Source organism: Nerophis lumbriciformis, linkage group LG07 (assembly GCF_033978685.3).
Source record: "Nerophis lumbriciformis linkage group LG07, RoL_Nlum_v2.1, whole genome shotgun sequence".
NCBI classification, from domain to species: Eukaryota; Metazoa; Chordata; class Actinopteri; order Syngnathiformes; family Syngnathidae; genus Nerophis; species Nerophis lumbriciformis.
Genome location: NC_084554.2, coordinates 34703620 through 34731365, shown reverse-complemented (window position 1 = coordinate 34731365; position 27746 = coordinate 34703620). Strand labels below are relative to the sequence as shown.

At 38.3% G+C, this 27746-nt stretch overlaps 1 protein-coding gene across 5 annotated transcripts; it reads left to right on the top strand.

The window, feature by feature from the left end:
• The first annotated feature begins 203 nt into the window (after positions 1–203).
• Positions 204–27746, top strand: sgk3 (serum/glucocorticoid regulated kinase family member 3). 5 transcript variants are annotated; one of them, XM_061965387.2, is made up of 17 exons: positions 204–455; positions 11232–11370; positions 11447–11484; positions 11558–11682; positions 11758–11833; positions 11932–12013; positions 16859–16908; positions 16988–17045; positions 17426–17509; positions 17583–17714; positions 17990–18102; positions 18217–18253; positions 20206–20292; positions 24448–24543; positions 24640–24795; positions 24937–25026; positions 26994–27746. In XM_061965387.2, the coding sequence occupies exons 2-17, from the start codon at positions 11293–11295 to the stop codon at positions 27162–27164; spliced, it is 1473 nt and encodes a 490-aa protein (XP_061821371.1). In that variant the 5' UTR covers positions 204–455; positions 11232–11292; the 3' UTR covers positions 27165–27746. The 5 variants fall into 5 exon arrangements, with proteins under 5 accessions (XP_061821371.1, XP_061821370.1, XP_061821373.1 ...); XM_061965386.2 differs by having other exon boundaries at positions 205–455; positions 11229–11370; XM_061965389.2 differs by having other exon boundaries at positions 210–455; positions 11229–11370; positions 11447–11530; positions 11610–11682.

Genomic DNA, 27746 nt, shown 5'->3' with positions numbered 1-27746 from the left:
AAGTAAAGTCTGACAGCAAACCGGAAGTTGATCGAAATGGAAAAACTACGGTAAAATTAAAAAACATGAATATATTGGTGCCATTTAACACCATATGTATAAACATTAAAGCGAGATGTGGCAATAATGTGATTCATGAAACTGTTTATGACTATCTGCTCGCTCACGTAAGTCTTTCCTGAGTAGTATTTTGAAAGGACATAACGGAAAATGCAACGTTCACAAACGTTAGCATAATAAGCCTGTTGCGTTTAGGTCCCGTGACAAATTTCATCGGAACTTTCTACACCCAGGATGTTTCCTGCTTCTCTTTGCTGGGCGTACAGGTAGCACAACATCCCCAACGCACATTCATTTTTTCGTTTTTTTTATCCCAGTCAGATGTTGGCTTAACTGACGGTTGGAGACGTCGTATTTCTTCATTGTAAAGAGCAAAGCATGAAAACAACAGAAAGGTACGAGTTATACTGGTTTGCCTTGAACATTACCCTGTGTTGTTAGCATAGCATAGGCTAGCTGGGTGGGCTATTATCCTATTATCCAAAACAATAGTACAAGTTTTACCTTCTGTATTTTACGTTATATTTATGTTTATCACGTCACTGCTGTTACGTAACAAAGTAATCGCTCTGAAGCTCAACTGCATCTAATTATGTTTAACAAAAATCAAACATTCTGTTTTATAATGTAGCATTTGTTGTGTATATATTGGTGCATCTATCTATTGTGTGTGTGTGTGGCTCCTGCCTCTTTTGTTTCATAGTTTCATTTATCGCCATCATTCATTCATCAGCACATAATTGGACAATGTAAAAAAAAAACCATCTCCCTCCCTTATAGGATTACCACTTACAATGTTTTTTTTTTAGGTTGCACATTACACATGGCAACCCATGAAGTTGTGCAGTCAGCCATAAAACGGATGACAATGTATTACATTCTCGTGCAATTCTCAATTTTTTATCACAATTTAACAATTACACTTTTGTTTATCTAGCCCTTCGTAATCACAAGTGCCTCGAAGGGCTTTACAAACCACATGGACATCCCTTGATCTGAACACACCTCCGAGCAAGGAAAAACTCAAAAAGCCTGTGCTGGGAAATAGAAAAAACATAGGAAGGGACCGCAGGTGTGGGTAGGAGAAAAGGAGGCTCATGACTGTTTTACGTCTTTTATGAACTAGTGCAAAGGAAATGTACAGATCCAGACTTGTTTAATTATTCATTACAGGTGGTGGAATTGCTCAGACTTGCCCTACAGAACAAGACTGCTTTCTTAAAGAAGAAGGAAAAGCCCCACTTTTGCAGACGCTGGACTTTTTTCTTGAGCGGTCTGGACAGTCACGTTAGGTCAGGAATTAGTCCAGATGCACCATATGGGGTTGACTCAGTTCATGTGGCACACTTCCTCACTTATAATTCAATTTCCTCTTGTTGGAACTACACTGAAACCTCTCGGGTCCGAATCGGTCTGTTCCAAGACGTTTGGTTTGATTTAAAAAGGAAGTTTTTTTTCATAGAACACAATGGAAGTAGAATTCATCTGTCCTGACGCCGTAATAAAACGGACACTATAACTACATTTAATCCTGATTGCAATTTCCCGCTTTGACTTCTTCAAAGTGCTTATGACGTAAAGAAAAAAGTATGCTCAACATCCTCATAGGAAATCCACAGACACTGCTGTGCTATGAGCTAAGCAGGAAGCATTCTATTTTGGATTCCCTGTACTAGGCACACATATTTAAGCCTGTCAGCGCATGTTAGTTCATGCCGGGGTTTAAACACAGCAGCATGCTTTATTCCCCCTTTTTATTCAATCCATTAAGCATCGCCTGTTGGTAGGTGTGGTAATCCTCCGCATTCCCTACGTAGGAGTAGCTGTGTCAGCTGAAATTATACGTATACTGGAGGTTATCTCCCCATCTCTCCTCCCGAGTTTAGCAGAAACTCTCCCTGGAATGTTAAAAAGCGGTTCAATGAGGCGTTGGAAATCAAGCACAGATGTGAGGCAACTCAGCATGTAAGTACAATACCTCTTCAAACCAGGCACGATTGTAAACAGGAAGTAGAAGTCGAATACAACAAACAGCCGAGTGCACTTAATGGGGCCCTGTTATGCAGAACCAACTTTACTTACCTGTTGGTACCTGCTTTGGGTATTATAAATCCCCAAAATCCAAGTCTGAGTCCATGGTTCCTGGAAAAGGGTGGAGTGCCATCTCTGGGTTGGTACCTCGGAGTCCAAGTACCTCGGAGTCCAAGTACCTCGGAGTCTTGTTCACGAGTGAGAGAAGAGTGGATTGTGAGATCGACAAGCGGATCGGTGCGGCGTCTTCAGTAATGCGGATGCTGTATCGATCCGTTGTGGTGAAGAAGCTGAGCCGGAAGGCAAAGCTCTCAATTTACTGGTTGATCTACGTTCCCATCCTCACCTATGGGCATGAGCTTTGGGTTATGACCGAAAAAACAAGATCACGGGTACAAGCGGTCGAAATGAGTTTCCTCCGCCGGGTGGCAGGGCTCTCCCTTAGAGATAGGGTGAGAAGCTCTGCCATCCGGGGGGAGCTCAAAGTAAAGCCACTGCTCCTCCACATCGAGAGGAGCCAGATGAGGTGATTCGGGCATCTGGTCAGGATGCCACCCGAACGCCTCCCTTGGTGTTTAGGGCACGTCCGACAGGTAGGAGGCCACGGGGAAGACCCAGGACACGTTGGGAAGACTATGTCTCCCGGCTGGCCTGGGAACGCCTCGGGATCCCCCGGGAAGAGCTGGACGAAGTGGCTGGGGAGAGGAAAGTCTGGGCTTCCCTGCTTAGGCTGCTGCCCCCGCGGAAGAAGATGGATGGATGGAATCCAAAAAATGTGAAATCAAACCATGGAGGCATTGCGGAAATATTTATCAAACAATCTTGCCTTCCTTCATACTTGCGCCAAACTAGCCGTTTGAAATTTGCAAAACCTGTGATGTTTTTTGCATCATTGATTTCACCAGATTATCCCTATATGGTAGAAATGTACTTAAAGTGTTTTGCGCGATTCAACAAGTTCCTTTTTTTTTGTTGCTATCCTCTTGTTGTGGGGCATACTTGCTCTTACATGCACATGCATCCTCCGCTGTTGTCCGTTTCTAATTGCTGGGTTGCACATGACGCCACGTCTGCTTTGCTTCGTTGTGGTGTAATTGGCATGGTGGTCAACAAGCTTGAGCATAGCGTTAAATCAAGAGACAGACGCGTTAGTAAATGAAGAGTTTAAACTGAAAATGCCGCTTTGCTGTGCTGTTCCAAGCGTTCAAATTGAGAGATGGGAAATATATTTTTAATAGAGTCCCGACAGAAGTGGTTCATAAACGGAATAAAGTCAGGGAAATTACAAAAGTGTCTCGATGGAAACGGCTCTCAAAAATATCACTTTCATCATCTTGTGGAGTACAGTCAGACCATGCTCGTGTCTGCAGCGATGACTTAGTCTAAGGTTTGTTTGAACATTTGATTTGTTTGAGAAACTTTCTGTGATGCAATCAAGTTTTTTCTCTACTATATAGTTAGTGTTTGAGAGCAGATCTATGCGTAAAGAAAAGACAAGAGATTGCATTAGTATGTTTTGTATATTTTTAAGTTATGTCATAGTTGCTATGCCTAGATATAACTACGAAGACCTGGTTGTGGACAAACTAATGTTCTAGCAGTGACGTGCAGTCACTAGAGGCAGGTGAGGTGGCGCCTCACCTGCCATCATGGAAAGAAAACAAATGTAAAAAGAAAAAAAAAAAAATTAAATTGTTAAATGTATCCAGTGATTATACTATAAAGTTATTTTCCATTTAACTTCACCAGTTTTAGATTATTTTTATTCAAAATCGCTGAATTTTCACATTTGCCATTCAAATACTGAGAAGAGACGGTGCGGTGAACAGCAGCCAGTTGAGGCACGTCACTCATTTGTGCCTCAACATGGATTGCGGACTCGGCTAACTGCTGGCCTGCTGTGCAGTGAGACAGTGAGACTGTATTGCTATATGAATTATATTATACATTTCCATAGTTTAGTTAGCTGAGGTATATAATGTACAGTGTATTTTGTCAACAACTGTATGTGTGTAACGTATTTCTTGTGCTGAGCGATCATAAAACTGCTGCAAAAGACGCACTGGCTGAGGCTCGCAGTAATCCGCCTCCTGCACCCCCGCCGTAGAATTTGCACCCCCTGACGGGAGTGTTATATCAACTAAAGCCCACACTTAAACTTTCCACGTGCAAGATTGAATCTATTTAAAAAAGTTATTTCATAAGAAGCCAAAAAGTGCAAAAACAATAATGTTCGTGTTGGAGGAGTTGTGAATGACTGCGCGGCCACGGTACACCTGCAGACTGCAGGTGTACCTAATTCACAACTCCTCCAACACGAACATTATTGTTTTTGCACTTTTTGGCTTCTTATTAAATAACTTTTGTAACCTATTTTTATGGGCTTTCCTCTTTGTGATGTTAAGTTCCTGTTATACAGTATATGCCTTGAGCTCTTATTTTGAAGGCGCTAAGAGCGGAAGTGATGACACAGTGGAGCGAAGGTTTTTGAAAGAAGGTAAATAAAGTGGTCCTCGTGTAAACTGGAGCCTCCGTGTTTGTTATTTTGTAGTTTCATACAGTATAGGGGACATTTATAAACCCTCGGTTACACTTTTTTAAATAGATTTAATCTTGCACGTGGAAAGTTGAAGTGAGGGCTTTAGTTGATATAACACTCCCGTCAGGGGGTTCATTAATCCAGCACAACAGCGGCGCATGGACTTTATTTATAAATAAAGGTAAGACCATAATAAAGTTTTTTTAATAAATGTGCTTTTTTGTGTGCTACAGTTTGTATGTGTAAAGTTAAAGTTAAGTTAAAGTACCAATGATTGTCACACACACACTAGGTGTGGTGAAATTTGTCCTCTGCATTTGACCCATTCCCTTGATCACCCCCTGGGAGGTGAGGGGAGCAGTGGGCAGCAGTGGCGCCGTGCCCGGGAATCATTTTTGGTGATTTAACCCCCAATTCCAACCCTTGATGCTGAGTGCCAAGCAGGGAAGAATGCTGGTATGAGCTTTTAAACATAACCCGTTAACTGCTGCCAATCAAATGGTGAATAAGATACTCTTTAGGGTTCATATGTTTGTAAATCTGACTGTGATGAAGTCAGTGCCTCACCAGCCATGAACCTCACCGCACGTCACTGTGTTCTAGTAATAAATATTGTAACTGTTGGCTCAATCCGCTGTCTTTTCGTGGTCGATTTTCATAAACTAAAATCTTACTTATGGTTGTGCGTGCATATTTATGCATGTGTGTATGTATGTACATATGTATGGATGTACATATGTATGTACGTGTATATGTGCATGTTTGTGTGTACTTGTGTACTTATGTATGTATGTATGTATGTATGTATGTATGTACGTATATATGTATATATATATATATATATATGTATATATATATATATATATATATATGTGTATATATGTGTATGTTTATGTGTATATATGTAAATATGTGTGTGTGATTATTTTTCCACCATGACTAGGGAATATTGTTTGCATTCGATCATATACGTAAGAGGCACTTAAAAAGACCGCCCACAAAACAAAACAGCGCACCCTGAAGAGACGGTCAGAAAGTGGTTTGAAGACGGTCTGTTAAACGTAATCTATGGAAAATATTAACCAAAGAACCACCATCACACGTTATGGAGACAACAATGAATAGTTTAAAATGTAGAGGGGAAAAAAATAATAATACGGCCCTCTAAAGGGGATGTTTTGAATAAAATGCTAAATGAAGACACTTGAATCGTTTACATGGCGTTATGGGTAAAACCTAATTGGAACTGGTTCAAGACCTGGACACACCAAATTAAACGAGACAAACAATATTAATTGTGGATTACAGGGGTGCCCTGTATTTACTTTTAACATATGATTGATGGTAAGGACATTTTATTCAAGACAAGACTGAGGGCAGAAAAACAACAAAGCTTTGCAGCAAAGTGGAGACTCTGGAGTATAAGACTGCAGCAATTAGATTATTTTTGTCCGCTGCTCGCCACTTGTCCGCAAATGAGTGATCATTATTTTCTCTTATTTGTCTGAAGCAGTGAATCAGAAATTATTTTCTGTTATAAACCTCGGCTGTCGGCTTGGGCGATAAAAATAAAATCTCAGATTTTTTTCACAAAAACCTTTGATTTATGATATTTTTCCTATGTTTTCCCCTACTTTTTAAAGGAGCTAATGAATATAAATGACAGTCTCGCTTTTATGTGATAAACAATTTGTGTACTGCATACACTGCATCTTACTTAGTCTTAGTAAAATTCTAATAAAAGACATTAATTGGATTTTGTATAAAATAATTTTCAAAAAAACTAAACAAATGAAACCGTTTAGAGATGTCCGATAATGGCTTTTTTGCCGATATTCCGATATTGTCCAACTCTTAATTACCGATCAACCGATACCGATATATACAGTCGTGGAATTAACACATTATTATGCCTAATTTTGTTGTGATTAAACAATGTAACAAGGTTTTCCAAAATAAATCAACTCAAGTTATGGAAAAAAATGCCAACATGGCACTGCCATATTTATTATTGAAGTCACAAAGTGCATTATTTTTTTAACATGCCTCAAAACAGCAGCTTGGAATTTGGGACATGCTCTCCCTAGAGAGCATGAGGAGGTTGAGGTGGGCGGGTTTGGGGGTTGGGGAGGGTGGTAGCTGAGGGGGAGGGGTGGGTTATTGTAGCGTCCCGGAAGAGTTAGTGCTGCAAGGGGTTCTGGGTATTTGTTCTGTTGTGTTTATGTTGTGTTACGGTGTGGATGTTCTCCCGAAATGTGTTTGTCATTCATGTTTGGTGTGGATTCACAGTGTGGCGCATATTTGTAACAGTGTTAAAGTTGTTTATACGGCCACCCTCAGTGTGACCAGTATGGCTGTTGACCAAGTATGCATGCATTCACTTGTGTGTGTGAAAAGCCGTAGATATTATATGACTGGGCCGGCACGCAAAGGCAGTGCCTTTAAGGTTTATTGGCGCTCTGTACTTCTCCCTGTCTGTGTAGACAGCGGCGTTTTAAAAAGTCATAAATTTTACTTTTTGAAACCGATAATTTTGAAACCGATACTGATAATTTCCGATATTACATTTTAAAGCATTTTTCGGCCGATAATATCGATAAACAGATTAAATTTAGTTATTGAAGCTAATTCTGGGATATTTACTGTTATGAGTTTGTTCATACATCCATTGTCATAATGAAATAGTTGTTCCATAAAGAGTGTCCTTTGAGAGGCAAAACTTCTGTATTGAATAAAAATGCCTGTAAACAAAAATGTAGCATATCATTGCATGCAAATAAATAAAATGTTGGAGATGAATTAAGTACAAACTTTAATTTTCTGTCCTGAATAAAATACTTCGATAAATAAACATTTAGTATTGACTCTGAGAGGTCTTTGTAGTTTAGTAAGTGAATAAGTGCAGTTTGGACACTGCATCTTTAGCAACATGCAGAGTGACCAATATCCTCAGTGCGTTTTTCTTATCATACATGGTACCTTGCGTAAATGATTCCACCACAGTAAGATACTTTTTAGCCAGAGCTTCTTTGTTTATGTTCTTGTTTACCTTGTAAAGATTGCATTTTCCCCACTCGGCCGGATGCTTCTGTTTCAGGTGCTGGAATAAGTTTGTTGTACTGCATTCATTTGTTCCACGCCTGTTGTCGTAAAACCAAACCACTGACAGCACTTTTCTAAGAACAAACGGCTCTCTCTTGTTTGTGTAGCATTAGCCATGTTGTGCATTGTGTGTGTGAATCTCCTTAAAGAAATAAGGGGGAGGACGAAAGCTTCGGAAGCTCCTAAAGTAAAAAAGAAGAAGAGAAATACATCAATTTTTTTATTCTTTAAATTGTCTGCAACAAAAAAGTTGTTAATAAAATTGATTTGTCTCTGAGGCCTACCCTCCTGTAGGACAGGAAATTGTTCCACGACCCCCCTAAATTCAATCACTATTGAAAACTGGATAATGTTTATTTATCTGTTCATGTGTTCCTGTGTACTTACTTACTACTTCCACTGGGTAGAACAGGGAGCCTGTTGATTGGATTAAAAGCACTGCTGCCACATAGCTGCAGGGCAGGCTTGTGTATCGTTCTAACAATAATACTAGAGTGTAGACACAAATAATGAAAGTTTATCCTGCTGCTCACGAACCATTATTTAAGAAACACTGGTCTAAAGCAGGGGTATTCAACATTTTCCAGGCCAAGGACCCCCTAATTGTATGGAGAAATGAAGCGGGGACCACCTACTTATATATCCTGTTTAAAATTGTGATTGTGTTTTAAATTCAACTGGTCCTAAGGTACCCTGTTATAATGCAACAGTAAGATATTCAAATAATACAGTATAACGCCGCTAATAGCTAGCTGAAAAGTAGGGTAGTAATTGCTACCTGTTTGCTAGCCCCATAATCGCTAATTGACAACTAGCGCCCTAATTGTTAGCTGGACACTGTTGCCCTAATCGTTAACTGACAATGAGCGCGCTAATCGCTACTTGACAACTAGCGCCCTAATTGCTGACTGGTAACTGTTGCCCTAATCGTTAGCCGACATCTAGCGCCCTCATCGTTAGCTGACAACTGGTGTCTTAATTGCTCGCTGTCAAGTTTTGTGTTAATCACTAACTGACAACTAGCACCCTAATTGCTTGCTGGCAGCTTGCGCCGCTAATCGGTAGCTGGCAAATACAGCGCTACTTGCTAGCCATCTTGTATGCTAGCATCCATCCATTCATTTTCTACCGCTTGTCTCTTTTGGCGTCATGGGGGGTGCTGGAACCTATCTCAGCTGCATTTGGGCGGAAGGCGGTGTACACCCTGGAAAAGTCGCAACCTCATCGCAGGGCCAACACAGATAGACAGACAACATAATAATGGATAATAATATAATTATGCATGTTTTTGTTTTAAATCTGTAAGATACTGTGAATAGAGTGCCATGCCATTCTTATTTCTAAACTACAGTAAAGACAATTAGGTCAATGTTAATGTGTATTTAAAGACATTTACATTTGTGGAAAAGTTGTGGGGGAAATATTCTTAAAAAAGTATAATCAAACAAAAATGTCACAAAGCCCCTGCTGTACCAACTGTTGAAGACCCATTGTCTAAACAAGAAGTTTTGGTACAGCAAAATACGCTTAATCGAAGACACTCATTTACATGCCATTGTAGGCAACACTTGATTGGTTAATTTTCCCCGTGGAGCCACGACGGCCAGTTCTAGTATTTTACGAAACTGGTTTGATTCTGCCATTTTTGCACCCTTACAATCGTGCTGCAAACAGTTGAATGTATCAGTCATGGATGACGTGTGCTAACAAACAACGACATGACGGATAGAGACTTGAAGGCTGCAAGAAAATGGAGCAATGCAGCAAAGTAGAGACTGTGGAATATACAACTGCAGCATTCAGTGCTCAAGTGTTGCAACAAACTAGGATATGATTAAAATTAGGTAATAATGTAAGAACCCAGGGCTTTTTTGTACGCATGATTGAGGTTAATGTCTATGTTTTGGCCTCATCTTGGGAGTTGAGAATGAATTGTCTTTTGGGAGATTCATTTTTGGTATGTGAAACCGTTTTGAAGTCACGTCAAAACACGGGAAAAGCTTATTAGCATCAGTGAGGCCTCCTAGGTCCACCTCAATTCACGTTTGATGCATCCTAAACAGGCCCGAGCTCCTCCTCGACGTGAGCAGAATGAAACATCCTGTCAGGATGTGCTCTGTGCAGGATCAATAGAGGATTTTCTCTCCGTGTGCAGTGAAAGTAACAAGAACTGAGGCCGGGGAGACAAAGAAAAACTGCTAAACAAACCAGGCTGACCTCACTGACTGCACACAATGGATACACTCAGATCTGCACACAAAAAGCTTTGTTGAGGAGACGTGACATAACACACGGTCAAATGCTGCTTTAATTCCACAGTCCATTCAAATTTACACACTTTGGATCCTTTTAAAATTGATGACTTCAACTCTGAAGACTCCTGCTTAGTTATTTAAAAAAAAACAAAAAACTCTGACCTGGAGCCAGCAGGAATGTTGTAAATGTAATGCACGTGAAAGACTAATGTGTAGTGTGCCCGGGTCTAAGTGAGGCATGTGGGCTTTGACTCTAGTGTGTGCATGTGTGTGTTTGCTGCTTACTTTTGCTGCGCCACCACTTTAACTTATTTACACAAAAATGTGTCGAGAGATGGAATATTTTTTACATTTTCCTTCATTTCCCGGGGAATAATACCTCAATTTTTTAATGACAAAATGCTTAGGAATGTGCATTTGTTCACATTGCAGTACCAATTGCCAGTACCTGGAAATCAATATCGGTACTCAACGGTACCTTTTTTCTGTAATTCTGTGTGTGTGTTCATTAGAGGTGGGAGAAATTGTACATTTTTAGATGCATTGCAATTCAGACATATAGGATTATAAAAGCGATTACCGTATTTTTCGGACTATAAGTCGCAGTTTTTTTCATATTTTGGCCGGGCTCCAGTGCGATTTATATATGTTTTTTTCCTTCTTTATTTTGCATTTTCGGCAGGTGCGACTTATACTCCGGTGCGACTTATACTCCGAAAAATACGGTAATAATTGTCGATAATCGATTTATTTATTGTAAATGAAGTAATGCAGACAGTTCTAAAATTTGGCTCACTGCAGCGAGCCAAATTTTAATTTAATGCAGTGCAACCTCTAAAGCCGGACACACCGCAGGCTCTAGAACTCTAAATTTGGGGGGAAATACCATCCTAAGTCTAAATTTGCATTAAACTTTGAATTTGAACTACCTGTTCAAATTCAGTCAACATCTAAGTATTTTACACTTACAGTATATAGCAGTTAAGAACCCATTTTGACCCTGGATTGGATTATTTTTAAACAGTATACACAAGAGGTAGGTATCTGAGAAAGTTTGTTTAGCATTGTTTGGCCTTGCATTGCTGAGAGCTATTCTTTTCCAAATGTACATAAAAATGCTTCCCGCCAGGTAAACGCAACAACAGCAAATAGGAGTGTGGTCCGGCATGTTTGCCAAACTAAAACAGTTCCGCTTCCTGGATGATGTGTGACGTGTCCTCCTCCTTTTTTCTGTGTGACAGCAGGATGAGGGTGTCGCATCCTTAAAGAGGAACCATTAGTTTCCCGCCAAGAGTGTTTTGAAGGATGGAGGAGCAGAACAGTTTGCCAAACGTCAGCATACCCTGCCACAACGAGCAGCGGGACAAGAAAAAGCGTTACACGGTACGTTGAATCCAGAGATGGTTTGATTGGTGCCGACTGATGTTATCACTAAAAAAATACTTTTCGCTTTCTTTAGGTTTATAAAGTCATCGTCAACGTGGGACAGCAGGAGTGGTTTGTGTTTAGACGCTACGCAGAGTTTGATAAACTTTACAACACAGTGAGTGACGGCCATCTTGACTTACAGCCCTGCTTTTTACATGTTGCTCCACATTGAAGACACTCCCACTTTCACACAGTTGAAGAAACAATTTCCTTCATTAAACTTGAAGATTCCTGCCAAGAGGATATTTGGGGATAACTTTGAACCCGGTGAGTGTTTGCCTGCATGGCTCACATGCGGCCACGCCCTGTAAATAAATATATGTATGTGTCTTTCTGAAATAGAGTTCATCAAGCAAAGAAGAGCGGGCCTGCATGAATTCATTAAGGGAATTGTCTCTCTTCCGCAGTTCTGCAACCAGTAAGTGCCCATTAAGCAATCAATTAGTGTTAAGAAGTACACACAGACAACATCTTGCCATTTTTAAAATGTTCACATTCCCCTATTAACATTTGCAGCCCTGATGTGAGGAGTTTTCTCCTCATGGACAAAATGGAAAACTTGCAAAACTCGGACGCGTCTGAAGATGAAGACGACAAAGTAAGTCAATGGAAAAAGACCTGAGACAAGGTGTCCAAACTTTTTTCACCAAGGATGTTCACCACATTTATACATTTTGTACATTAAAGATGCTCATGAAACAGTAGTCATCCCAAATAGTCCATGTACATTAGCTGCATCCCAAGCACTAATACCAATCCAATTAATAATTGACTAATTGTATTTTTAGAATAGGTGTAGGGCCAATAAAAAATAAGTCGCAGCCATAAATGGGCCCAGTTCCGTGTTTTGGATACATCCTGATGTAGACTTTTCGATGTATTCTTAAAGTGTTTTAGGAGTATCACTGGTGGTACCCGGGCCCAATCTAGTGGTATGCAGTAACACCAGGCATTGTGTTTTTAAAAATAAAATACCAGGTAATAGTAGATTTTTTCATTTTATTTTTTATTTGGTACCGGTAATTGCCTGCATTTTCTAAAATAAAATTTGGTTATATTATAAATTGATAAAAAAAACACCAGTCAACTACATTTAGGAAAAAATAAGTAATACTGTAAAATATTTTTTAATTGCAAAAAACATGCAATTTTAAATAAAATTAAATATTTGAAAATTACACCCTTATTTTTTAGTAATTACCTGCATTTAAAATGAATGAAATATAGTTGTAACTGTATTAAAAAAATAATATTATAAAATATATTTTTTAATTTGCCAATTACCTGCAATTTTTTTTAAAAACATTAGAAATGTATACTTTTTATTGACAATTAACTGCATTTTTTTCACTGTGAAATAAAATTTTAGAAATGTTTACACTTTTTTGCAATTTCTTGCATTTTTTAAAATAAATTATAACTCACTGCGTCCACAGTTCTTAAAGATCTTAGATAAATTGTTTGCTGTCAGGTTAAATATATTTATTAATAGATACAATATTTTAAGCAATAGTCTATGGGTTCACTCCTAATCACTCAACTGCAACAGCAATAATTGATATGGCAATAGATAAAAAATAAACCTTAGTAAGTGCTTTTGTAGATCTTCATGCTTGACCGTGAAACATTATTGGACAAATTGTACTAATATGGAATAAGAGGAATGGCTCGTGAGGGGGACAAAAGTTACCTGAATGACAGAAAACAGTTTGTGGAAGTTACCAATAGGAATTCTGCCTGACATAATATTATTTGTGGAGTGCCACAAGGATTGGTCCTAGGACCAATACTGTTTTCCATGTATGTCAATGATATTACCATGGTTTCCAAACTGTTAAAGTGTAATTTATTTGCGGATGACACAACCTTATTCTATTCAGGACAACATATTGAAGATATGTCAGAGGTAGTTGAAAACAAATTTTAAAATTAAAAGATGGTTTGATGTTAATAGATAGTCCTTGAATAATGGTAAAACTAAATGTATGATTTTTTTGCAGTAAGTGTGGCTGCCTCATTAAAGGTCAAAGGAGTTGAGTTTAAAAAAAACTATGGAAATCAAGTTTTTGGGTGTTATGATTGATGAACAATTGTCATGGAAATTACATATAAATGATACACAGGTTAAAATATCTAAAACTATTTCTATTTTACTCAAAGTAAAGGACTTTGTATATCCAAAAGCGTTGTATATTGTGTATAATTCTCTGATTGTTTCATATCTCACATACTGTGTTCAAGTGTGGGGTAGTGCCTGTAAAACATATTCTATCCAATCTTCCTTTTACAGAAGAGCGCTATAAGAAATGATTACTGGAAATGCATACAGGGAACCCACAAACAGTTAAACATATTGACATTTAGGGGCAGCATGGCGTAGTGGGTAGAGCGGTCGTGCCAGAAACCTGAGGGTTGCAGGTTCGCTCCCTGCCTCTTACCATCCAAAAATGAATGATAGGTGGTGGGGCGGTAGGCGCAAACTGGCAGCCACGCTTCCGTCAGCCAACCCCAGGGCAGCTGTGGCTACGAAAGTAGGTGTGAATGATTGATGGGTTCTCACTTCTCTGTGAAGCGCTTTGAGTGTCTAGAAAAGCGCTATATAATTCTAATCCATTGTTATTATTAATATTATTTAATGAATTTGTAAAGTATAATATCTTAAAAATCATGTTCAAAGCACATACAAAAATTCTACCAAACAACATTCAACAAAGATTTGTTAAAAGAGAAAGTAATTATACTTTAAAAGTAAGTTAGACCTTTAACAAATTTAGATTTAGAACAGCATCAATGGAAAGCAGCATATCAGTCAAAGGTGTAAGTTTTTGGAACAAACTGGACAGTGGAACAAAACAAAGTAAATCTCTTTCTGTATTTAAAAAAAAAAAATCTCAATGATGATAAGATATAATTTGGAGTAAATTATTGCTTTCATATTTATTTATTTTGTTGCATAACATATATATACCGTATATATATATATATATATATATATATATATATATATATATATATATATATATATATATATATATATATATATATATATATATATATATATATATATATATATTATATCCATCCATCCATCCATTGTCCCGTTCGGGGTCACGGGCGTGCTGGAGCCACACAGTAATAATATAATATATTATGAAATACAAACCCCGTTTCCATATGAGTTAGGAAATTGTGTTAGATGTAAATATAAACGGAATACAATGATTTGCAAATCCTTTTCAACCCATATTCAATTGAATGCACTACAAAGACAAGATATTTGATGTTCAATCTCATAAACTTTATTTTTTTTTGCAAATAATAATTAACTTAGAATTTCCTGGCTGCAACACGTGCCAAAGTAGTTGGGAAAAGGCATGTTCACCTTTTCTTTTAACAACACTCAATAAACGATTGGGAACCGAGGAAACTAATTGTTGAAGCTTTGAAAGTGGAATTCTTTCCCATTCTTGTTTTATGTAGAGCTTCAGTCGTTCAACAGTCCGGGGTCTCCGCTGTCGTATTTTACACTTCATAATGCGCCACACATTTTCGATGGGAGACAGGTCTGGACTGCAGGCGAGCCAGGAAAGTACCCGCACTCTTTTTTTACAAAGCCACGCTGTTGTAACACGTGCTGAATGTGGCTTGGTATTGTCTCGCTGAAATAAGCAGGGGCGTCCATGAAAAAGACGGCGCTTAGCTGGCAGCATATGTTGTTCCAAAACCTGTATGTACCTTTCAGCATTAATGGTGCCTTCACAGATGTGTAAGTTACCCATGCCTTGGGCACTAATGCACCTCCATACCATCACAGATGCTGGCTTTTGAACTTTGCGTCGATTACAGTCTGGATGGTTCGCTTCCCCTTTGGTTCGGATGACACAATGTCGAATATTTCCAAAAACAATTTGAAATGTGGACTCGTCAGACCACAGAACACTTTTCCACTTTGCATGAGTCCATCTTAGATGATCTCGGGCCCAAAGAAGCCGGCGGCGTTTCTGGGTGTTGTTGATAAATGGCTTTCGCTTTGCATAGTAGAGCTTTAACTTTCACTTACAGATGTAGCGAAAAACTGTATTTAGTGACCGTGGTTTTCTGAAGTGTTCCTGAGCCCATGTGGTGATATCCTTTAGAGATTGATGTCGGTTTTTGATACAGTGCCGTCTGAGGGATCGAAGGTCACGGTCATTCAATGTTGGTTTCCGGCCATGCCGCTTACGTGGAGTGATTTCTCCAGATTCTCTGAACCTTTTGATGATATTATGGACCGTAGATGTTGAAATCCCTAAATTTCTTGCAATTGCACTTTGAGAAACGTTGTTCTTAAACTGTTTGACTATTTGCTCACGCAGTTGTGGACAAAGGGGTGTACCTCGCTCCATCCTTTCTTATGAAAGACTGAGCATTTTTTGGGAAGCTGTTTTTATACCCAATCATGGCACCCACCTGTTCCCAATTAGCCTGCACACCTGTAGGATGTTCCAAATAAGTGTTTGATGAGCATCCCTCAACTTTATCAGTATTTATTGCCACCTTTCCCAACTTCTTTGTCACGTATTGCTGGCATCGAATTCTAAAGTTAATGATTTTTTGCAAAAAAAAAAAAAAAAAGTGTATCAGTTTGAACATCAAATATGTTGTCTTTGTAGCATATTCAACCGAATATGGGTTGAAAATGATTTGCAAATCATTGTATTCCGTTTATATTTACATCTAACACAATTTCCCAACTCATATGGAAACGGGGTTTGTAGAAATATTGCCATAATACGTTTTCTGAGTTGAACAACAAATATTGTAACTGTGTAAATAGGGGCCAGATATTATAAGTGTATACTTCTTTCTGCCCCTTTTTAATCATGATTTATTTTAATGTTATGTTGATTGTTTTTAACCTTGATTGAATGAAATAAAAACAGAAATGGAAAATGGAAATATTATAAATGTATTAAAAAATGATTTTAGTGAGTACTAGAAATGTATTGAATTATTTTTAGAAATTGTTAATTACCTGCAATTTATAAAGTGAAATTAAATTATAAATGTATTTCTTTTTTTTTGCAATTTAACTACATTTGAAAAAAATAAAATGTAGACCTTTTTAGGCCAAATAATTGCATTTTCTACAGTGAAATTAAATATTAGCATTTTATACTTTTTGGCAAATCACCTTAAATTTTTCTAATGAAATAATATACATTTATGTCAAAAATAGTTTATTACCTGCGACTACAAGCCACATGTTCAAATCTTACCGCTAAACCATGATGGCAAGCCGAGATAGCAAAAACGGCAGTACTTGCTTAGCTATCTATTTTTGAGGCGGTACTTTGTGCGAAAAGTCTGAGAGCCACTGAAGTAAAACTAAAATGGATTTCCAACCAAAGTTCAGCAATTTCATCCAGTAATCTCACTGGCTAATATTCTATTTTCTTTACAGAATAACTCCTCTTCAAGAAACATTAACCTGGGACCCTCCGGAAACCCGCAGTACGTTCCCCTTCAACAATAGCTGATGTTTTGCGCGAGCATCATGTGGAAAATAACACGTTTTCAAATGTTTTTACAGCGCCAAGCCAACAGACTTTGACTTCTTAAAAGTCATAGGAAAAGGCAGTTTTGGGAAGGTATGTAAATATTATCCAATTGCAGGGAAGTACAGATTACATTAAAAAGTGGAAAAGAATAAAGTACATTACACAACACAGCAGCAACACAACCAATGTTGCTGTAGCTCTAAAAGATCGAACTGCTTCACCAGCATTAATACCTCTGATTAATTCATAAACAATACGCCTTAGGGGTGAAACCAACATTTTACAGTCGTGGCTGATTAGTCTAAGAGAGTCTATAATTAAAGTATCTGCAATATCTAGACCAACAATAGTTTTATCAACTGGTCTAAAGTACATATGCATGTATTGGTTATATGGACTAATAGCGTAGAGTCGCATTTAATTTTAGTTGAGTGGGAGAAATTATGTTTTGTGTCTTCCGTCCCACGCAGGTGTTCCTTGCCAAAAGGAAACTGGACGCTAAGTATTATGCAATAAAAGTGCTGCAGAAAAAGGTGATTCTCAACAGAAAAGAGGTAAGTCAGCCGTAGGGTAAGATTGTGTCCATTTGTCCAGCCCACACGACGATGTGATCGTGTCGCCCAACAGCAAAAACACATCATGGCCGAGCGCAACGTGCTGCTGAAGAACGTCAAACATCCCTTCCTGGTGGGACTCCACTACTCCTTCCAGACCACAGACAAGTTATATTTTGTCTTGGACTTTGTCAATGGAGGAGAAGTGAGTAGTTTCCAAGCTCGCCAGGCGTGAGTCACGGATTAAAAACAGCTGACGAAGTTGCTATTAGAGGAGAGGTACACTGGTTAATTGTGAAGGTTTCTTATCAGAAAGCACAGTAATTTACAAATAAAGCTTAATGAGCAACTTCCTTATGGAAGAGGCCATGTTAACAAAAGTAACAGCAGTCTAGAAAAACATTTTTTGTATCCAACCCAAGAGCTTTTTCATAAATTTAGCCTTTGCATTGATAATTTATTATTTTTATTTTTTTACAGCTGTTTTTCCACCTACAAAAGGAGCGGACCTTTCTAGAACCCAGAGCCAAGTTCTACATCGCTGAAATGGCGAGTGCACTTGGATATCTGCACTCCCTCAACATTGTTTATAGGTGTGTAAGGATGATGGAAGCCCATTTAAGGCATCGCCGACATAGAACAATTCAAACTGACTGATCTGCTTAGCAGTGTGGCCACTAATTAAGACATAAACTTGTTTCTTACAGAGACTTAAAGCCGGAAAATATCCTCCTTGATCATGAAGTAAGTGCCGTTTATTTATGCACGAAAACCTTGATCATGAAGTAAGTGCCGTTTATTTATGCACAAAAACAATTTTTCCATCTACGGCTGCGTACAGAGGAATTGAAGGATGCTGGAGCTACCTTCATACATTTTGTACATCAAAGATGATAAAACCCAACCTAGTGTATGTAGGGATGGGTACCTTTCCCATTTGAATCAATTTCCAGTAAATGAAATCGATACCAGTACAAATTTTCAGTACTTTTGTGTGTTCATGTGGTGATAAATGTTAATTTATTAATTAGTAAATGTTTTAATGTAACATTTAACAGTGAACTGACAATAACTGTGCTGTTCAGTTGTTGTATATTGTTTTCTACACTTCTAAATCTCATTTGCAAGTATACATAAATTTCAGGAAGTCTTTTGTTGAGTCCAACAAGTTTATGCTGTAAATATGTAACTCACCAGCTGTTTGATTGTAATGCACATCTTAGATTACCAAATTTAGAGGTGTTGAAATCACCATTTAAAATCACTAATGCTAAGCACTAGCAATTCAAGCCTGTGAAATGTCTGCGAAAACACGTAAATCTGTGTTTTCAAACATTAATTTTTTGGTCAAAATATCATTGTTTTTTTCTAATGAAATATACAAAAATAAGACTCAAACAAAATGTCTTAAACGCTCTTCTCAGCCACAGGTACTCGCTGTTCCTCTTGCCTTAACACCTCACTGATAATTAGATAATCATCTCGCTCGCTAGCTTGTTGTCGCCTGCGTTCGCTTTCGAGCCACATCGATGACAGCTTTCTACTTTGCTGCTAATCATATTTGGATGATTACACCGTTGGTTCCAAACCAATTGTAGTATTTATTAGTAGCCAGCGAGAAGGTATATTTTTGACGTGACGCAGTATATTACCCGGGGGGGTTGGGTACAGGATAGAGTTGCCAAATGGAAACCTTTTCTGAGTTCTTTACATTTAATTTTCAATTATAATAACGTAAGTAAATTATCGACTAAAAAACGATTTTGGTGGTACATTACATGGGACATGTAAGTGTCAAAAAGACAGCCAAAAAAGGTTTGGTAGATGAGAATAAATCTAAAGGTAAAATATGGTGTAGAAATGCACCCAATTGTAGGAAAGGTAGTCTTGATTTTCAAAATGTTACTTTGTGGTTTGCGTGGCAGCACCTAATGCCAATAGATTGTTTCTTTTTTTTCGTCAGTTTTCCTCTTTTTTGCTGAAAGGGTGCTCACATGCCTGAGCATGTATATGGCATTTGAAATGTAAATTAGCATCGCGCTAGCACATTTTGAAAAATGGAGCCTTATTTTTGAGTGCTTGCTATCTGAAACGCTTGCTTTGTTGGCATAGAAAATTGTAACTTTATTTAGCGACAGTCTGCTACCAATACGCTTGTTGTCTGCCAAGTATTTAAGCTGTGCAAAAAAGGTCTCGAAATATGGAACCATTTCATTTGACATGAATCGGTGCTCAGAGTTATTGATGGAATTTAGTCGCTACCTATAAAAGCACATCAATGTATTATTTTATGCTAAGCTACGTGAGCAAAACAGCTAATTTGTTTCATCCCTAATAATAAATATCTAATTAGTACCGGTAATGTGTTAATTTGACTTACATAGGTGTGTATAGGCTGCACTTTAGACACCCCTGCAGTAGACAACAATGAGCTCCTCTTGTTATTGTTTATTTAGAAGATCCACTAGTAGCAGAACACAACACTGTTATTTCCTGCTGCCGAGAATGCATGTGTGATTGGATTAGCTCTTCCTAATGATTTCAACGGAGAGAGTGCACGAACGATGAATGGGACTGACTGCCACCCCGCATTCCCGGGGGCCCGACAATAGCCTCCCTCAGTCCCTCAGCAAATAATGAAGTGCTTGTGTGGCACATGTCAGCTAAAACCTGCACCGTGTCCTCTCTTTTCAAAGGGTCACATCGTTTTGACCGACTTCGGCTTGTGCAAGGAAGGTATTTCCCAGACGGACACGACCAGTACATTTTGTGGCACACCAGAGGTATGTCTTCAGTGGAACCTTTAAACCTATTGGCACTAGTGTTGTCCCGATACCAATATTTTAGTACTGGTACCAAAATTATTTCGATACTTTTCTAAATAAAGGGGACCACCAAAAATTGCATTATTGGCTTTACTTTAACAAAAAATCTTACGGTACATTGAACATGTTTCTTATTGCAAGTTTGTCCTTAAATAAAATACTGAACATACAAGACAACTTGTCTTTTATTAGTAAGTAAGCAAACAAAGGCTCCTAATTTAGCTGCTGACGTATGCAGTAACATTATGTCATTTTCCATGTCAAAATTATTAAGAACAAGTGGTAGAAAATGAATTACTAATCATTCATTTACTGTTAATATCTGCTTACTTTCTCTTTTAACGTGTTCTAGCTACACTTCTGTTAAAATGTAATAATCACTTATTATTCTGTTGTTAGATACCTTACATTAGTTTTGAAAGATACCACAAATTTGGGTATCAATCCGATACCAAGTCGTTATGGTCATATTCAAAGTCCTCATGTGTCCAGGGACATATTTCCTGAGTTTATAAACATAATATAATTTTTTTTTTTAAACGAAAAAAGATGTTGTGATGCCAAATACCGTCGGACCGGTACTTTACAGAGGCGGTATCGTACCGAATATGATTCATTAGTATCGCGGTACTATACTAATACCGGTATACCGTACAACTCTAATTGGCACACATTTTCAGAATGTCACACTTGAGCAATCCAAAACAGTGGTTTTCAAAATATTTTCACCAAGTACCACCTCAGAAAAAAATTGGCTCTCCAAGTACCAACATTATTACAGTAGCGTAGTAGACCTAAGTAGTCATTACAAACAAGGCAGGTGTTTATTTAACAAGTATAGTTGATATTTTTGGCCACAGTAACATTACACACAGTTTGAACAGTAACACTGTGTTTGAATATAGGAAAATAAAACACTGTACTTTAATCAAGTGATTCTTTGGCATACCACTAGATGGAGCCTGTGTACTACTAGTGGTACACATACCATAGTTTGACAATCACTGATGCAAAAGAAGGAGCAACCTCAACAACTCCAACAACTTTGACTCACTCCAGGTTCATTATTACATTTTAGTATTAGTGATGTTCACTTCTTTTTACACTTGCATGACTAAAGAATGTTAAATTCTTACTTCAAGGCAGGGGATTCCAAACTTTTACAGTGAGAGCCGCATACAGAAAAATTGTAGGATGATAGCGGGACCACTTTGATACATTATTTTGTAATATAGATGATAACAATGTTGTTAGTTACATGCTAAGATATCAAAACAAAACATCTCAGCTTTTTGTTAGTCAGGTGACAAAGCAAATAAGGTGTTACATTTAATAATATATTTTATGTATTTATTAATTCTACTTTTAAAATATGCCAAAAGGAAAATGGCCCCACTTTGGATACCCCTGCTTGAAATAGTCTACAGCAGGGGTGCCCACACTTTTTCAGCAGGCGAGCTACTTTTTAAATGACCTAGTCGAGGTGATCTACTTCATACGTGCATACATACATACATATATATATATATATATATATATATATATATATATATATATATATACATATACACATAAATACATTTTTTTGCCGTTTTTGTTCACATATTAAAGGTGTACAAAATACATGCATGTTTAACATATAGATTCCTATCTTTCATGAAGACAAGAATATAAGTTGGTGTATTACCTAATTCTGATGACTTGCATGGATTGTAATCAGACAAGATTCACAGTAGTGCTGACAACTTCCACATTTTCGATTTTACATCGTGGATGAGAAAAAAAAAAGTCCTCCTTTCTGTCCAATACCACATTGAAGTGGTTGGTTTTGGCATCCTGTTTGTCCAGCTTCCATACTCGTTTTTTTACACTTTACAAGAAATACATTGACGGCAAACTCTGTGGCTTGCTAGCTTGTTTGCGCTAGCTTTCGGAGACTCTTATTTTGTTAGCGCAGGCAGCATCGAGCAGCACTTTTATTGTGAAGACAGGAACTGTGCGGTCAGTCTTTAGGCTTTTGACGGCACGGTTGGAATAAAAACTGTTTCTCGCCTTCCTGACGGTCTTTTTTTCCTTCACACTGAGCTGGCAGCAGCCAGCGTCATCTCACAAGATCCTCGGGTCCCTTGGATGTCAATAAGAAACGTCATAGGGAAAATGTATGATCGCTAATTTTTAGGTCTATTTTTTTCAATGCCTGGCTGGTGATCGACTGACACACCCTGCGCGATCGACCGGTAGCTCGCGATCGACGTAATGGGCACTCCTGGTCTACAGAGTAGGGGATATGTATATCACAATATGTTATTTGGTATATAAAAATAATATAACTAGAGATGTCCGATAATATCGGCCTGCCGATATTATCGGCCGATAAATGCGTTAAATGTAATATCGGGAATTATCGGTATCGTTTTTTTTATTATCGGTATCGTTTTTTTTGTTTTTTTTTAATTAAATCAACATAAAAAACACAAGATACACTTACAATTAGTGCACCAACCCAAAAAACCTCCCTACCCCATTTACACTCATTCACACAAAAGGGTCGTTTCTTTCTGTTATTAATATTGTGGTTCCTACATTATATATCAATACAGTCTGCAAGGGATACAGTCCGTAAGCACACATGATTGTGCCTGCTGCTGGTCCACTAATAGTACTAACTTTTAACAGTTAATTTTACTCATTTTCATTAATTACTAGTTTCTATGTAACTGTTTTTATATTGTTTTACTTTCTTTTTTATTCAAGACAATGTTTTTAATTTATTTATCTTATTTTATTTTATTAATTTTTTTAAAAAGTACCTTATCTTCACCATACCTGGTTGTCCAAATTAGGCATAATAATGTGTTAATTCCACGACTGTATATATCGGTTGATATCGGTATCGGTTGATATCGGTATCGGTAATTAAAGAGTTGGACAATATCGGAATATCGGATATCGGCAAAAAGCCATTATCGGACATCCCTAAATATAACCATTTCAAAATGGGTTGCAAAGGCTGTTAAAATGTTTAAAAATGCTGATACTTATATTTTTTAGGATAATTGAATGCAATGAAATAACATTTTTGATCACAGTTATAATTAAACAAAAACACAGGATAGTGGTGTAACAAAATTAAATATATCAACTATTTTTGCTCTTAAAGCCCTCCGGTGTCCTGGGACTTATTTCCTGGTTTGTAAACAATAAAAACGACAGAAAGTTATTTTGTGATAATAAAAAATATTGTTCTAATCACTGTAGTATTGACCATATACTGATACCCTACCTGGTATTGTTAACGCCCACCTTTGTTTACATTCAAGCGCTCTAGCTTAGCAGTTATCATAGCTTATTGTAGCCTCCTACAGTGTGCAGTGTAGCATCTTTAGCTATTCCTCGTATTCCAGTGATACTATTTGTAAGAAACATACTTTATTTGTCGCCATGGAGGCCAGGATTGGTGATTTAGAAGTGTATTTGCACTGTGAAGGCACATTAGCTGCTATTTCGCCAGGGAGGACACTACATTGCATTGAAGACGCAGTTGTTTGCTTCCATCCATCCATCCATTTTCTACCGCTTATGCCCTTCGGGGTCGCGGGGGGCGCTGGAGCCTATCTCAGCTACAATCGGGCGGAAGGCGGGGTACACCCTGGACAAGTTGCCACCTCATCACAGGGCCAACACAGATAGACAGACAACATTCACACTCACATTCACACACTAGGGCCAATTTAGTGTTGCCAATCAACCTATCCCCAGGTGCATGTCTTTGGAGGTGGGAGGAAACCGGAGTACCCGGAGGGAACCCACGCAGTCACAGGGAGGACATGCAAACTCCACACAGAAAGATCCCGAGGCCGGGATTGAACTCACAACTACTCACGACCTTCGTATTGTGAGGCAGACGCACTAACCCTTCTTCCACCGTGCTGCCTCAGTTGTTTGCTTGTCGCTGTCAAATTTGTGGGACACAGCAATAAATATGTCATCAGTATCACAATAAAACCATAGTACTAAAAATGCTATTGTCAGCTAAATATCTATAATTTTTTTTTCACTGCTTCAATTCACCTGGGACACATTTGTAAGTTATACTTTGTTTCTGCCCGCTAGTACTTAGCTCCAGAAGTGCTCCGGAAGCAGCCGTATGATAACACCGTGGACTGGTGGTGTCTGGGTTCTGTGCTCTATGAGATGCTTTTTGGCTTGGTAAGAGTTATTTGACTTTTTTTTTTTTTTTTTTTACGATTCCCGTCACCCTGAAGAAGTGGTAAGTTTGTAACGCAGGTGCTTCCCTTCCCTCAGCCGCCGTTTTACAGCAGGGACACGCACGAGATGTACGACAACATTCTTCACAAGCCACTGGTGATACGAGCCGGCGCGTCCAACACGGCCTGGTCTCTCCTGCAAGGCCTGCTGGAGAAAGAAGGAGCGCTCAGGCTGGGAGCCAGGGATGACTTTGTGAGTCCGAAGGCAAAATGTTGTACGCTGCAGCACCCTCTAGTGGCCACAGCGTCCTCTTCTGTAGCAGAATCTTTGACTAGGATAGGCAGCTACAGAAATGTTTTGAATGGTATTGGTGTTGATATTTGTTTTTTTCAGAATGAAATCAAAACACACCTATTCTTCTCCTCCATCAACTGGAATGATCTTGAACAGAAGAAGATTGCACCTCCATTTACACCCAATGTGGTAAATATTTTCAGATTCAAACTAGTGAAATAAGTATATGACTGTTTACTATTTAACTGCGTGTTTATTTTAAGGCAGGGATGTCAAACACACGACTCGGGTTTGAATAAGCTGCATTTTGAAATGAAATTAAAGAAATTGCTGTTCTCAATGTGTCCACTGGATGGCGCAATAGCAATTTTGTTAGGCATGTAAATGGTTTATGCGGGGCTGAGGTACACAGTAAAGCTGGGCTGTGGCTCCTCCTCGACACAACGTAAAACCTGCCGTTTTATGTCTTCTGCTACGAACACATCGTAATTTGACATCCTCATTTTCACAAAATGTGTTTGTCAAAAAAGAAAAAAACAGAGTGCAGAGAAAAATTATCATCACAAGGCGGAAATTGTCTGCCACTCAAGATGTTACACCTGAAATTGATGCACTTGTGAAAGCTTAAAGGGGAACATTATCACCAGACCTATGTAAGCGTCAATATATACCTTGATGTTGCAGAAAAAAGACCATATATTTTTTTAACCGATTTCCGAACTCTAAATGGGTGAATTTTGCCGAATTAAACGCCTTTCTATTATTTGCTCTCGGAGCGATGACGTCACATCGGGAAGCAATCCGCCATTTTCTCAAACACCGAGTCAAATCAGCTCTGTTATTTTCCGTTTTTTCGACTGTTTTCCGTACCTTGGAGACATCATGCCTCGTCCGTGTGTTGTCGGAGGGTGTAACAACACGAACTGGGACGGATTCAAGTTGCACCAGTGGCCCAAAGATGCGAAAGTGGCAAGAAATTGGACGTTTGTTCCGCACACTTTACCGACGAAAGCTATGCTACGACAGAGATGGCAAGAATGTGTGGATATCCTGCGACACTCAAAGCAGATGCATTTCCAACTGGACTGGACAGATCAGCTTTCAGGAAAAGAGAGCGGATGAGGCTATGTCTACAGAATATATTAATTGATGAAAACTGGGCTGTCTGCACTCTCAAAGTGCATGTTGTTGCCAAATGTATTTCATATGCTGTAAACCTAGTTCATAGTTGTTAGTTTCCTTTAATGCCAAACAAACACATACCAATCGTTGGTTAGAAGGCGATCGCCGAATTCGTCCTCGCTTTCTCCCGTGTCGCTGGCTGTCGTGTCGTTTTCGTCGATTTCGCTTGCATACGGTTCAAACCGATATGGCTCAATAGCTTCAGTTTCTTCTTCAATTTCGTTTTCGCTACCTGCCTCCACACTACAACCATCCGTTTCAATACATGCGTAATCTGTTGAATCGCTTAAGCAGCTGAAATCCGAGTCTGAATCCTAGTTAATGTCGCTATACCTTGCTGTTCTATGCGCCATGTTTGTTTGTATTGGCATCACTGTGTGACGTCACAGGAAAATGGACGGGTGTATATAACGATGGTTACAATCAGGCACTTTGAAGCTTTTTTTATGGATATTGCGTGACGGGTAAAATTTTGAAAAAAACTTCGAAAAATAAAATAAGCCACTGGGAACTGATTTTTAATGGTTTTAACCCTTCTGAAATTGTGATAATGTTCCCCTTTAAAGATGCCAGGTTTCAAGAGTAAATAAAAAAAATGGTAACCTCACTTAAAATAATGCATGAGACACTGCACCTTAATATATCCATCCATCCATCCATTTTCTACTGCTTGTCCCTACAGTTCTATGAAAACCAATTTTTTTCTTAAAATTTTCAACTAAGTTTAAGTGTTCGGTCAAGGGGATCATTTGTAATAAGTACATTTTCCGAATGTGCTTGTTCTATTTTGGGCCGAAGTAAAACAAACAAAACAATCTGAAGTTGTTGTAATTGTATTTTTAAGTTATTATGTCATGATTTTACCAGTTCGGCCCACGTGGGAAAATATTTTCCTCCATGCGACCCCTGAGCTAAAATTTGTTTGACACCCCTGTTTTAAGGCAGTGATAACCTCTTTATTTTTTCCCCCACAGAGCTCTTACTCTGATATCTCAAACTTTGACGCGGAGTTCACAGAGGAGATGGTCCCTAACTCTGTGTGTTGGACCCAAGAACATTCCATCATCAACGCCAGTGTGATGGAGGCCGACGACGCCTTTGTGGGCTTCTCTTACGCCCCGCCTTCTGATGACTCTTTCCTATAATAAATTCTCGACAAGGCCTCCAATCGCCTTTGCCGACCATCCATCATGATATGACCTAAAGGGAAGAAAACAACATTACGCCAAAGCAGCTCAGATGAAACCGCACTTACCGGTAAAATAGATTTTTATTGGGAACAAAGATGTTTTTTTACTAATTTGTATTTATATAAATATATATATACATATATATATATGAAAGATGATATATTAAGAAATAAGGACAGATATTCAAGATAAATATCATTCCTAAAATGTGCCTTCCAAAAAATATATACATACATTACCAGGTCACTGGGCATTAAAGGACACAATTGGACTGCCACATGTGTGTCTCTGTGACATATAATTCATGTTATAGCCGTGTAATTTCTATGAAACCTTCATATCCCTGACAAAGGAGACTGGATTATTTGAGAGAGCACCGAATATAGCATTTCTGTGTATAGGTCACATATTTGTTTTTTTTTTATTTAGTTTTTTTCCTCAGTACATTTTTTGTTGGTTGTCAGAAATTTGACATCACCCTGGAAATTAAGTAGGTTTATGCACCTGCTCAGAAATAAAGAAATGAATCATATTTTA